The sequence below is a fragment of the Tachysurus vachellii genome, chromosome 14, assembly GCF_030014155.1.
Source record: "Tachysurus vachellii isolate PV-2020 chromosome 14, HZAU_Pvac_v1, whole genome shotgun sequence".
Lineage (NCBI taxonomy): Eukaryota > Metazoa > Chordata > Actinopteri > Siluriformes > Bagridae > Tachysurus > Tachysurus vachellii.
The window spans coordinates 17,854,162-17,867,723 of record NC_083473.1 but is presented as its reverse complement, the minus strand read 5'-3'; the positions used below and the strand labels follow the sequence as shown (position 1 = coordinate 17,867,723).

Genomic DNA, 13,562 nt, shown 5'->3' with positions numbered 1-13,562 from the left:
TGTTAAAGTGAGTACAACATCAACAGGAGACAAAGAAAAAAGACTCTTTTTTTCATTATAAGGACAGTAAATTATTATCATCACATAACTTTTGCTAATGTTAGGAATACTTACGTCTGAAATCAAATTTCCAGATGTTCCCGATCGTAGCTATCTAACTAGAATACACTGGCATGACAGGGAGGAGCTGAAGACAATGTATTGTATGAAGTGAAGTGTATTAAGGCAGTGGATTATCAAATAGAATTAATTCTTCTTGACAAAACACAGACACAATTACATTGATGTAGACATCTGGATGATCAAAAAATGGCCACACAGACCAATCGTCTTCTCTAAGATATTATATATATATATATATATATATATATATATATATATATATATATATATATATATATCGTCGCTGTCGGGCGGAATCCTCGTATCTCCAAAACCGTTATTTTTCAGTAAATTAAAAAAACGCCGTACCTTATCTGCAGTGCACAGGGTTTATTCCGCGTTGCAGTGGATTGTCTTGCGCTAAATTCCTGTCCTCAGACGAGCACCAGAACTAGCGGGGGTCAAGATTTTTTTTTCTTTGAGCCCAGTGTTTTGAAGACATTTACCTCAGAAGACGTGTTGATTCGTTGCGACTCTTATTAAGGAGAAATATGCCGCGAAGCTCTCCCGCGGAGTGAGGAAGAGGTGGACAGTTGAAGTGTCCAATGGAGTTAAGAGATTTGCGCTCAAGCTATTTTCAAGACTTTAGATTGGTTAATAACTTGTAAAAATAACAGACCCACGTGGGGACTGACCAATAGCATCGATATGTGAAAAAATATGAAATTGATTAAATTTGGACATACGAGGTTTCCGCCCAACAGCGACGATATATATATACAGTATTGTGCAAAAGTTTTAGGCAGGTGTGAAAAAAATGCTGTAAACAAAGAATACTTTCAAAAATGGAAGTGTTAAACATTTATTTTCATAAATGAACAAAATGCAGTGAATGAACAAAAGAGAAATTGAAATCAAATGAATATTTGGTGTGACCACCCTTTGCCTTCAAAACAGCAGCAATTCTTCTAGGTACACTTGCACACAGTTTTTGAAGGAACTCGGCTGGTAGGTTGTTCCAAACATCTTGGAGAACTAACCACAGATCTTCTGTGGATGACGGCTTTCTCACAACCTTCTGTCTCTTCATGTAATCCCAGACACACTCGATGATGTTGAGATCAGGGCTCTGTGGGAGCCGTGCCATCACTTCATGCTGGTTTGATGGCAAAAGGTTGTAACACCAAATATTGATTTGATTTAGATTTTTCTTTTGTTTGCTCACTTTGCATTTTGTAAATTGACAGAAATAAACACTCATTATTTAGATTTCTGAAAGCATTCTTTGTTTACAGCATTTTTTCACACCTGCCTAAAACGTTTGCAGAGTACTGTGTATGCGGAATTTTGTTATTTTATTTAATTTTATTATACTTTATTATATTTTAATTTTAATATACTTTTACCTAAATATAATATAATTTGGTTTATTCCTCATATCGTCTCAAAGAATTTTGCCTTTCCATCGTCACCTCTGGCTTGCTCATTGGGAATAAATGAAAATAAAAATGTATAAATTATTTATTGAATATTTAGAGTTCTGTAAAACAGTTATTGAATTGGTGTTCATATAGCTTCATGTAAAATGTTTCCTCGTTTTTATTAACGTGGAATGATAGATTTATGGTTAAAAAGTCATTTTAGCCCTGTATTCCAAGATATTCTAAAATAAAATAAAATAAAACAGAATCTTCTTCCTCAGAAGAGAAGAGAGACAAACTCCCAGAAATAGGCTGCTTCACACATTGTGCTTATGCGTATGGCCTCTCTGAAAGGTGCCAAAGGATTTTTTTTTCTTTTTCAGTCCTCTAAAAAATGAGACATCACACATGTATTCATCCTGTGAAGCCTATGAAGCCTCACAGAGTCACGAAAAAGAATGAGGCAGGATGACATTTGAGGCAGTGATTCTCTTCTAAGCCTTACTCTTTATTGGATGTTTGCCAGTTTACCATTTGTGCCAGTTGAGAAGATGACATGGAGGTCAAAAACGTTCTGTGAAAAGACAGGGAGAAAGGACAGAATATTAATCATCAACTCCAGATTGTGTGGAGAGCCGTGTGTGTATGTGTATGTGTGTGTACTTGTGTGTGTGTGTTTGTGTGTGTGTGTACAGTATGTGTACACGTGTGTGTGTGTGTGTATGTGTACGTGTGTGTGTGTGTGTATGTGTACGTGTGTGTGTGTATGTGTGTGTGTGTGTGTTGATAAGGTTTAGTATGTATATAAAGCAGTTGGCCTCTGTTGGAACTCTGCACCTTGTTGCAAACAGCAGCTCCTGGCTGGGGATTAAAGGCTGTCCCATCTGTCCAGCAACAGCTCTGCTTTAAACTGCTGCACATCACACTGCATTCAATCATCCCACCAGGGTCCCGTCTCAATCACAGAGACACCTGCAGTCACCTTTATACTCACTTCAGAATGTACAAGAAACACACATAGTACGTGTTACTACTGTACAACAACCTAGACTCAAACAGCAATAAGCAGAGCAGGGGCAGGAATAGTAGAAGTTTATTTCCTACATGTGGCAATGAGAAAATGAGTAACATATATATTTTCTTTTTTCCCCCCACGGTTAAAGATCTGCCTACAAACTTTGCCACTTTAATTGTAATGGTGGCATAGCAGAGGTGTAAAGGTACATTCCTGCTGGGTCAGAGTACCAGGCAGTGTAATGTTCTCCCTGCTCTAAGTGATGATTCAACTCATAAAGGGCACTATATTTAGGTGACTAGTTCATTCAGCAGGGTACCGGTGACAACAAGGGCAAACGTCTGAAATAGTTTTTCTCCAACAGCTTCCTTCCTGTTTGAAGCCTATTTAAAGATTATTCGGGAATACAAATGAGTAACAAGTAGGAGTAGACGTGGTGGTGATGGTGATGGTGATGGTGGTGTCTGCATCTACGTCGACGACCCCGGTGCCAAGTTCGACTTTGTTCTTCAAAGGTTTAAAAATGGTCTGTCAGCTAGATTGGAATTAAAAGGGAATTACAAGGGAAGAGTGCAGAACTAAATACAAACTGAGACTGGATTCTTTCTGATAATAGGGTTGGGTCACAAAGAGAGAAAAGATGGAATGATGAAATGTGAAGGAGATAAAGAACGGTAGGTGTTGAATTGAATTTGTCAATCTTACACAGGCTGCGTATGAGCGCCACACGAGGGACGGAGATTCAAAGCAATGCAAATGAAAAATGATGTAAAACGCTAGAAGGATTAGGGCTTGTGAGCAGTGTGAGTGAAACTGTCATGGCTTACGTGCTTAACTTTTAGCACTAATAGCAGTGACAGCAGTCTTAGAGGGATTTCTAAGCAGATCATACATATTTAGCTAGAGCATTTAAGAGGGATTGTCACTTTTGTTTTCTCACAGATGGTGCATTTTATTTCTTTTGGATTACCATAAACAGCATGCTTGGAAGTGGAATCTCTGATCTCTACGATTTTTGGGGATAAATTTCAACCAGTCAGCCAAGTGATTTAGGTATTTTTGGTATCATTAGCATGTGCCCATACTGCTGTCTTAGTACTAATGTTTAATGATTGATTGGCATCGGTCAGTGGGCCAAGTGCCCACAGCATTTGGCCAGTCTTTCTGTCAACATATTATCTCTCTTCCTTTGCTCAATTTGTGAATGCCAGGACCAGCAAAACATCTGTCACAGTAAAAAAGGAAAGGTTGCTGGTGTCAGGACATTTGGGTATGTTGCGATAACATTTGCTACAGTTCAGTAAAAAACATTTACTGTGCATAAGGTGCTTATGTGTTTTAAAGGTTCTATGTATAGTGCGTGATAGCTCATGTTGATATAAAAAAAAAATAAGGCTCGTAAAAGGTCATTTTTTTTGCTGTCTTTTTTTAGTTTTTGTTTTTTCACACTACCGACTGCAATCCACTTCTTTCCATCTGTGGTGATTAAATATCTAGCAGCTTTTTTTTTAAAAACATGGTATTAGTGAAATCACTGTATCTTTGTTACAGAAATCAGACACATGATGTAGGTTTTTCTTTGAAGTACAAGTAATAAACATGTTCACCTTACTTGACAATATTTCTTTGATTTGCTACGAAAGAGAAAATACTTGTAGAAGCCAGTGAAAGTGGAACACGGTGTAATAGAGAGTCTGACATTAACGTAAATGGACTCTTGCGGTGTATGAGATCAGTCAGACTGACGCAATAACATTCGGTTCGCACTCGCAGCACGCACCAGCGTACCAGGAGCTAAAGAACGCACTAAAGAATTAAAGAAAGCCAGCACGCTTCTAATGTTCTTTGCAGGTCAATTGCAGTTTCCATTTCCTTTGCACTATAATATGTGAAGTATATTGGCATATTTTGCTTTGCATGTTAGGGTGTAATTTGCATTCTCATGTGATATTTCATTTGAAAGAACAATTGTGTATTCTGTGAAGTATTGTACTTAAAGCTGTGCTGTGTATAAATATTTAATACAGTATATGAATATAAAGCCCTTAAATTGGAAGATTAATCACTTCGGGTACAAATTATGTCTATAGCCAGGTGTCTGCAGCTGTACAAGTTATGTGCTGCAGTGACACATTTATCACCCCAAGCGTTTTTTGTCTTTGACTGTTCTTTCTTCTTTATTTCTAAGCTGATGCAGTGGTGATGATGCAGATGGTAGTCCATACATGCAGCCTCACACTGCGTGGATAAGATCATTAATTACTCTCGGACGTTGCTGGTAATAAAAGCGGTGCTTATCATACGATTCCATTGTTTTATATTAAGCTGAGCACTGCTCTTGTTACAGAGATGGTGGGGGCACAAATAATCTGGGATACAGTAGTACTAAAAAAATGTTGCTTTGCACTGTTCATGTCATAATATGGCATGTTATATATATGCTGTAATAGTGATGAAATATTCTCGTTCTTTATACGACAACTGTAAGAAGAAAGCCTTTAGAGAAAATTGACGATGAATCAAAACATGCCAACCCTCACTATTATGCACACATACACTTTTATGCTTCAGTTCCTACCTCCTGCTTTTCCTGCCCACCAGGTCTTAATGAACATGTCAGTGAAATGTCAAAAATGTTGTCATCTGAGGATTTTCAAAATAAAATACTATAGAATCAGTTTGTATATACTGATTATTATTTGTGTATCATTATATTTACATTATGAAGTATTCTTGATGTTATGTATATATATATATATATATATATATATATATAGATAGATAGATAGATAGATAGATGGATAGATGGATAGATAGATAATACCACAAATTTCCTTTGCTAAATAGTCCTCTTTTTTGTGCAGGTAACCGGTAGGATGGTGGCAGTGGAAGTAAGTGGGCACAGCTACCTGGTGGCATGCTGGCAGCCCATCCTAATTCTAATGCTTGCCACTGTGCTCTCTGGATCTACCACCGGCTGCCCATCCCGGTGTGAATGCAATGCCCAGGAACGTGCTGTTGTGTGCCACCGCAAAAAGTTGATGTCAATTCCTGAGGGTATTCCATCTGAGACAAGATTCCTAGACCTCAGTAAGAACCGCATTAAAACAATTAACCCAGAGGAGTTCTCTGGGTTTCCCAACTTGGAGGAGCTGGAGTTGAATGAAAACACCATATCCACCATTGAACCTGGGGCCTTTAACAACCTGTATGGACTTCGGACTCTTGGGCTGCGCAGCAATAAGCTTAAACTTATTCAACTAGGTGTATTCACTGGCCTCAGTAACCTTACCAAGCTTGATATCAGTGAGAATAAAATAGTTATCCTGCTAGATTACATGTTCCAGGATCTCTACAACCTACACTCTCTGGAAGTGGGTGACAATGATCTGGTGTTTATATCCCACCGAGCATTCCATGGCCTCAACAGCCTGGAACATCTGACACTGGAAAAGTGCAACCTTACCTTTGTTCCCACAGAGGCCTTCGCTCATTTGCATAGCCTCAACACTTTGTGTCTGCGCAACCTCAACATTAACAGCATCAGAGATTATTCTTTCAAACGCCTCTCCCGTCTCAAAGTTCTGGAGATCGCTAATTGGCCATACCTGGACACGATGACTACTAACTGCTTGTACGGTTTGAATCTTACATCCTTATCAATCACCAATGCCAATTTAACTTCAATCCCATACGTGGCGCTCCGGCACCTGGTTTACCTACGATTCTTAAATATGTCTTACAACCCCATTGCAGTCATTGAAGGGAACAAGCTTCATGATCTGCTCAGACTTCAGGAGTTTCACTTGGTTGGTGGAAGACTGGCCATAATAGAGCCATACTCATTTAGAGGACTCAACTATCTAAAGATCCTGAATGTGTCAGGGAATGCTCTGTCTACCTTGGAAGAATCAGTTTTTCACTCAGTGGGGAACCTGGAAACACTGGTGCTTTATGACAACCCTCTGGCATGTGACTGTAGGCTTCTCTGGGTGTTCCGTCGGAGATGGAGGCTCAATTTCAACCGCCAGCAACCCACATGCACCTCACCGGAGTTCGTCCAGGGAAAAGAGTTCAAAGATTTCCCTGACATCTTACAGCCTAATTACTTCACATGTCGCAAATCAAGAATCCGGGACCGCAAAGCACAGCAGATGTATGTGGATGAAGGAACTACTGTGCATTTTGCATGCCAGGCAGATGGCGATCCAGCCCCGGTGATCATGTGGCTTTCGCCTCAAAAACAGTTCATTACCCCCAAAACAATAGGAAGACTTACCATGTTTCCTGATGGTACTTTAGAAGTGCGCTACGCTCAGATCCAAGATAATGGGACGTATGCATGTATTGCAAGTAATGCAGGTGGAAATGACAGTGCTCTTGCTCACCTTCATGTCCACAGCTACTCTCCTGACTGGCCCAACCAGCTCAACAAGACCTTTGCTTTCATTTCTAACCAGCCCAGTGACAGCGGAGCCAATGGGACGAAAGCTACTGTTCCTTTCCCCTTCGACATCAAGACTCTTATCATTGCCACCACTATGGGATTCATCTCCTTCCTTGGTGTTGTGTTATTCTGTTTAGTACTGCTGTTTCTGTGGAGCCGGGGTAAAGGTAACACCAAACACAACATCGAGATCGAGTATGTACCACGTAAATCAGATGCAGGACTAAGCAGTGGTACTGCTGATGCACCTCGCAAATTTAATATGAAAATGATTTAATCCATGCAAGGAGTGTTAAATACACAGTAAACACTAAATGAGTACTTGTGAGTAAAATTTCAAACTTATCCTGATTAACCAGTGGATCCTGCAACTTTCTTATAGAGGAAGTGTTTCTGATGTTGTGTGTTTGATGTTGAAAATGGGAGGAGAAAACTACTGCATTTCTCTATGATGACTTTTTCTGCCTGGCCTTCAGGGACCATTTCTTGAAAGACAATTTTCTTGTAAAACATTCTACTGGAATTTTATGGGCAAAAAGGAAAAAGACTAACGAACCCTTCTCGATGTCCGTGTGAACCGCCAAAACACAAAAGACCATTGTCCTCCTTTGCTGTCCTTTTGCCTGCATTATGTGTTACTGTATGATTTATTTTTAACATTCAAACTGAGAATGTTTTATCATACAGAAGCAGCAGACATTTTTGGGTTGAAAAGCACATTAACAAGTTCAATGCTATGCTAAATATGTCATTTGTTTCAGAGGATCACTGCCACACTCCTTGAATACTGTTGGTATCCAAGTCAAACACTGCACTACAAATCACATTCACTGTACAAAGCATTTTTAAGACAATAGTGTCTTGAAAACACCTTCTAGGTTCAGTTGAGAATGACATTTTACTTTAATTCCTTTTTTATTTACATTTTTACTCATGTGCAGAAACACAAGAAAACACAGTTGTGTATCTAGTTAGTTTTGAGAATAAAGAATGAACGTTTTAAGCCATTCATAAGAGTCTTACAACCTTTAGCCAATTGAAATTTTAAATTTTAACACAACATGGTTCCCAGGGAGGAAGCATTCATCTCTCACATGAGTGCTTTCAGGACCTACAGCCTTCACAGATGCCAGATGTGGGTGGCAAAAGGTTTCATTTTCAGCTCTATAAGGCCTGGACTCTAATGAATAAATGTGACAATTGTAGGTGAAATCAAAACGTACAGATTCAACACACAGTACAAAGTAGGTATTCAATCATTTCAACCTTTATGATTAAAAAAATGTTATTAAGCGATATATCAGTTTGAGCGAGCAAATGTGTATTATGTAAAGTTCCTCTCTTTGATGTATTGGCAAAGTTCTTGCAGCATTCTTTTAAACCTCTTTAATACTGTGTCACAGGCTATAAAAACCAATATATAAGGCTCCAATATGCAAATGGCTGCCATGCAAATTACAGAGAACTACATGAATTACAGGATAGGATACCTTACTGTACCTTTCCCCAACAGTTGGACAGGATACCGATATAGAATTAGTTTATTTGCTGGGTGCATACATGGGACATTTCTAACACATTCATAAGCACATCGAGCATAAACCATGATCACGAATTTTTATGACAAAAGTCAAATAAAAACCTTTTACTCTAAGGTAACATCAGATGATTTACAGAATCGTAAAGGAAACCGAGAAAAGGGGAACACAGCATTATTTTTTAAAAACAGTTATAAAAGTCACACTAACCCTAACAATGCTTAGAGTACATGTAACAAATGAGAATTTGATTACCACTTTAATTTAAGGACATGAAAATCATTCATTTTGCTGCCATATGGGAATTGGTAATTGAATTGTAATTGAAGTTACAGATCCCTTAAGGGGACATGGTAATTGAAAAAAAAAAAGGAAGATGGAGGAAAAAAAATCATGTCAGTGCTTTGCTGTGTACTTGGAAATCTTTGGGTTCTCACGCAAAACTTTTCCGTCCTGCCGTTATCGAGTTTGTACAAACAGTGCTTATAGTTTCATTTCTTACTGGCTGCGGGACTAAGGTTAAGGAAATCGCTCCTCCGAAAAGCAGGATTAATGTAGTCACACATACGTAAGGGAGCATTTAATTGAGGACAGCTTTAATGATTTTTGGTAGACGGTGATAGGCTTCTTTAAGAGGTTCTTTCTCAATCTGCACACAATTCAGTGTAAGTGAAAAACACAGAAGCAGTAGATATTTAGCAGGTAAATCTGTTTGTACTTACAGATTTAAGATAAAAGGCACTTTAACAAAAGGTCTTACGGCTGCCTTCTGTTCTGCTGATTGCACTCTGTAGCTCAGCTCTAACCGAATGCTAATACTGTAGCTAGCCACTAGTTACCCATTTGTTGTTGACTAGTAGCACTCAAATGGCTCATGTTGACTATGTAGACACTTAGCAGTGAGTACATTATAAAAGAAAAAAGGCAATATAACCTTATCTAGGACAGTTATACAGTAAAGTGTTAACTATGAGAAGTAATAGGAAAAGTTTTTAGAACATTATGTTGTTTCAGTTCGTATTAGAAGAGAACTTTCTGCGTTCGTTCTACAATCACAGACATGATTTGTCATGGTGGAGAGAAATATTTTACACTATGACTAATGCTTTCATGTGGTCACAGTCTTGATGACTAGCTATGCTAATGACTGTGGAATATGTAAGTGACTAAGTAAACTCTGACATGTCTGTGATGAGCCGTAGCATTTTTACTTCCCTTGGCTTCTCTTAGCCTTACTCATCTTAATTTGATTGAATTTATTTACAAAAATATGCAGTAATCGGTGAGACTACCACAAAAATATATTTCTACTTGGACCAACAATGTCAGTTTAGCTTCTGTCCATCTTTGGTAATAGTAGCTTACTGAGTTGTTTTCTAAGGCATGGACTACAGGTAAAGAACAAATACGTTAAATAAATCTTATAAATAGTACTTGAACTTTTAAATGAAACATACAAAGGCCTATAAATCATAGTATTATGGAACGTTTGCAATCCGTGGCCTGTTCTATGGATATTACATGCAAGCATTAAACTTTTCAGCGGGAACAACAGTGATGGTAGTATCTCTTAATTCACTGTCTGGTGACAAAATAAATCAAAAACAGAATAGCAACATTAACGAATGAGGGTCATTATGTTTGTTTTCAGACAGAAATGAAGAAATCAATGCTTATTCTGATTATGCAGAGTTGTGCAAAATGTTTAGCTAACCGAATGTGGATCTAACAAAATTCAAGGAGATTTTATTTGTATTACAGTATATATTGTTTTACAGTTATATGATTCGTTTACCCATCGTTATCTTTGACTATGATATAACCAGCAGGTCTTACAAAAGTTGGTATATATGCTATGTTAGAGCTTGAAGTTCCAGATAGAGACCAGTTCTATTTTGGCGTCTGTTAATTCCATTTTATTTTACGTTTACTAAGACTTTAGCAAGAAGTCTCCTGGTTACTATTTTTGGATTAAAATCTCTACAATTTCATCATTGTAGAAGGTAAGTTACAGAATGAGTGTGTATCGGTAAGCATTAGGTTTATTAAAGTTAATGTGCTTGACAACCCTGATGTTCATGTTGCCTGTAATTACTTGTCTTATAATCCAAAACTGGCTGATTGGTTAAAAAAAAAAATGTTTCAAGTTAAATTAATCACTATTTGAATAAATATGTCTAAAATAGTCCCAAACAATTTTTTTTTCATATGACTTGTAAAAATGAAATCCTGTTCCTTGATAATATGAGTTGCACAAGAATTTAAAGAGCGGATGATGAAATGATACTGATTGTGATTTTGGCTTTGCAGAAGCGTATTTGTGTGTGATGTTCTTACCTTAGTGAAAGTCTGTAATGTGGTTGTCGGAGCTTTGTGGATGTGAGGGGGATAAAGCAGGATAGAGTGTCGGTTTATAGACAAAGTGGGTTAAATGCCAGAGCAATTATTTTGTTGCTCTCATGCTGATGGAATGCACAGCCGATAGAGGAGCACAGATGGTTTCGCTTGCCAAATTTAAAAGAAAATTCTATTCACATCCAATAGTGAGATGCTCACACACCTTACCATGCCATTTGTTAATGCTTTTTTTGTTTCAAACCTCCAAACCTACTGTGCTCATGTTGTGCAAACTCCCCGACAGAAAATACCAAGAAAATGCTGTTTACTCATTTCTTTCTACCTACATACCAAGATGTTAAATAATGTGGTCCAAAACATCCTTTTATATTGGGGTAAAAAAATTAAATATGAAAAATATGTTCAGATTGTTTTGTGCAATAAAAGGTAATATGCAGTTTTTAATTAACGGTTTGATTGATGTTGAATTGTTGAAATTATGGTATGTTGTATTAAAAAAAATTATGGAGTTTTCATAAAAATAACAAAAAAGCTGATTACTGTAATGAGGATTAAAAAAAAAATCATCAAAAATCATAAAAAAAAGCAGGATGTCTAATCAAACAAATTGCATTTTTAACATGTTTATTTTGTCTTTGATCTTTCTAAGGTTTATGAGCTAAGGTTTATTTCAGGGGAATGCATCATGTGTCAAAATTTGACATTCACGATTGAGTTAATTGAAGTTGTTTTTTTTTTCCAATTAAATTGCCTAAACACAATTTACGCACGGAGCGTAAAATCTATATATCTTTCATTAAAAAAAAAAAAAAAAAAAACATTCACACTTGTCTTGGATCATCCAAAGCTACTAATTTAAAAATGTTTAGTCTGAAAGAGCAAATATTGGATTTTGTGCGAATGAGCTGCTAAGTGAGATTGCTAAGTGTCTTACATTCTTGTTAACAGAGCTCCTGAAGTTACATTTTTACATATGACTGTGCTATTAATGATTTAAAAGTTTTTTGGTGGGATTTTTTCATTTTATTTTGCTAAGAGATAGGACTCAGTTTGATTGGTTTTTCCATTAATTTTCAGGAGACAGCTTGTGTGAGGGCAGTGCAGTTATACAACATGGCTCCCTGCAAAGTGACAATGAGTTCTCACTTGTCTGTGCTCAGTGCCTTTAGCTTTTCAAAAAGGGAGCTCAATGTATTACCGTCATATACCCACTACATTTTAATTACACCGTAGCCCCACGGTCGTTTAAATGTCATCTGCTAGCCGCATTGAGCTTTTTATAATTCTGTTTTTGAAGGTTCAGCTTAACTATTTAGACTGATACAACCAACATTCTGTAAACGAATTGCCAGTTAGGACCTTATTCCATGTTATTAAATTAAAAATATATTGTTAAGAAATAAGACATGTTAAAATGTAATATAAAATTATTAAACTTTTGAGGAGATGATCTTGGTGAAGGGGCTTTGGTAAACTTTCAGGTCTATGTCTGGGGAGAAGTCAGATAAAGGGCAATCCTATTGCTCTTAGTTTCCTAAGTGAACCTAGCCATATAACCTATTCAGGCTATACCTGACAAAATGCTAATGGATGACATGACAAAATGGAGTCATCTTATAGGCTCATCACCTGCAAGAAGAAAGGTAGGACTCAGCTACTGGTACCAGCGAGCCTTATACTATTGGTCAGTGATTACCTTTGTTATTGTTTATACAAGACTTTTTGAGAGCTTTAGCAAAAAATATCGGCAGGACTGTTAACTGTTAATAATAATAATAATAATAATAATAATAATAATAATAATAATAATAATAATAAGAGCTACTTATTGCACAGTGTGCCAAACAGATTTACCTGTTAATCCTAAGAGAGCCTTATGAGTTGCTTGAAACATTTGACAGAAGCTTCAGTGAGAGGCATATTTTAAATCACACCACAAAATGTTGTCTTCTGTGTACTATGTGTACGAAGGGTAAGGAAATTGTTTCTGAAGAGACCATGATCAAATCCTCAGTCATAGGTGTAGCTCTAAGAAAGGCTGTCTTTGCCAATCATGGTGGTAATCCTAGGGCATGCTTGTAAACACGAGTGGTGAGAGAAGATGCAAACATGAAGAAGGAGGGTTTCTGCTCATGGAGGGTTCTGCAGATTCAATTGAGTCATGTACGAGATAGAGTAGATCTGTGGCAAAAATAGTTGAAGAAGCAAAATCTTGGAAATCGGAAGAGTTTAGAGAGACTATAGAAAAAGTCGATTATGTGCTCCAGTGATGATCTAGCAAGGCATTCGTCTTCTTAGCATCTGTTATACTATCTATACTAGATAGTATATATACTATCTGTTCAGAAAGCAATAAAAGGAAAAATTGTTGTTTTGGATGTCATTTGGCCAGAGATGACATCAGGCAATGTTGGGGTCGTGTGGTTAACACATCCCTTCAGTGTTGCATGGAGATCTAGTCCATTGCCTTTGGACTGAACAACTAGGATTTTCCATGAAATGTCTGTGCCAGATTTACGTACAGAAGACTCTACAATAACATTCATTCTTGCCATTCACTTTCAGTCAAGGAAAAGTCTTTATTATTATCAAGCATCAGTGTGCCATGACTGTCACTGGTTCAATTGTTGTCCTTCCTTGAACAACTTTTAGTAGGTACCATGCACTACATTCTGGGAACT

At 37.3% G+C, this 13,562-nt stretch overlaps 1 protein-coding gene across 2 annotated transcripts in view; it reads left to right on the top strand.

The window, feature by feature from the left end:
• lingo1a (leucine rich repeat and Ig domain containing 1a) overlaps window positions 1-11,327 on the top strand; it is a 31,216-nt gene extending 19,889 nt beyond the window's left edge. For both annotated transcript variants that reach the window (XM_060887497.1, XM_060887496.1), the window contains exon 2: window positions 5,403-11,327. In XM_060887497.1, the coding sequence (XP_060743480.1) occupies window positions 5,415-7,262 (1,848 nt within the window). In that variant the 5' untranslated portion in view covers window positions 5,403-5,414 and the 3' untranslated portion in view covers window positions 7,263-11,327. The remainder of the gene's footprint in view (window positions 1-5,402) is intronic.
• The last annotated feature ends 2,235 nt before the right edge of the window (window positions 11,328-13,562 follow it).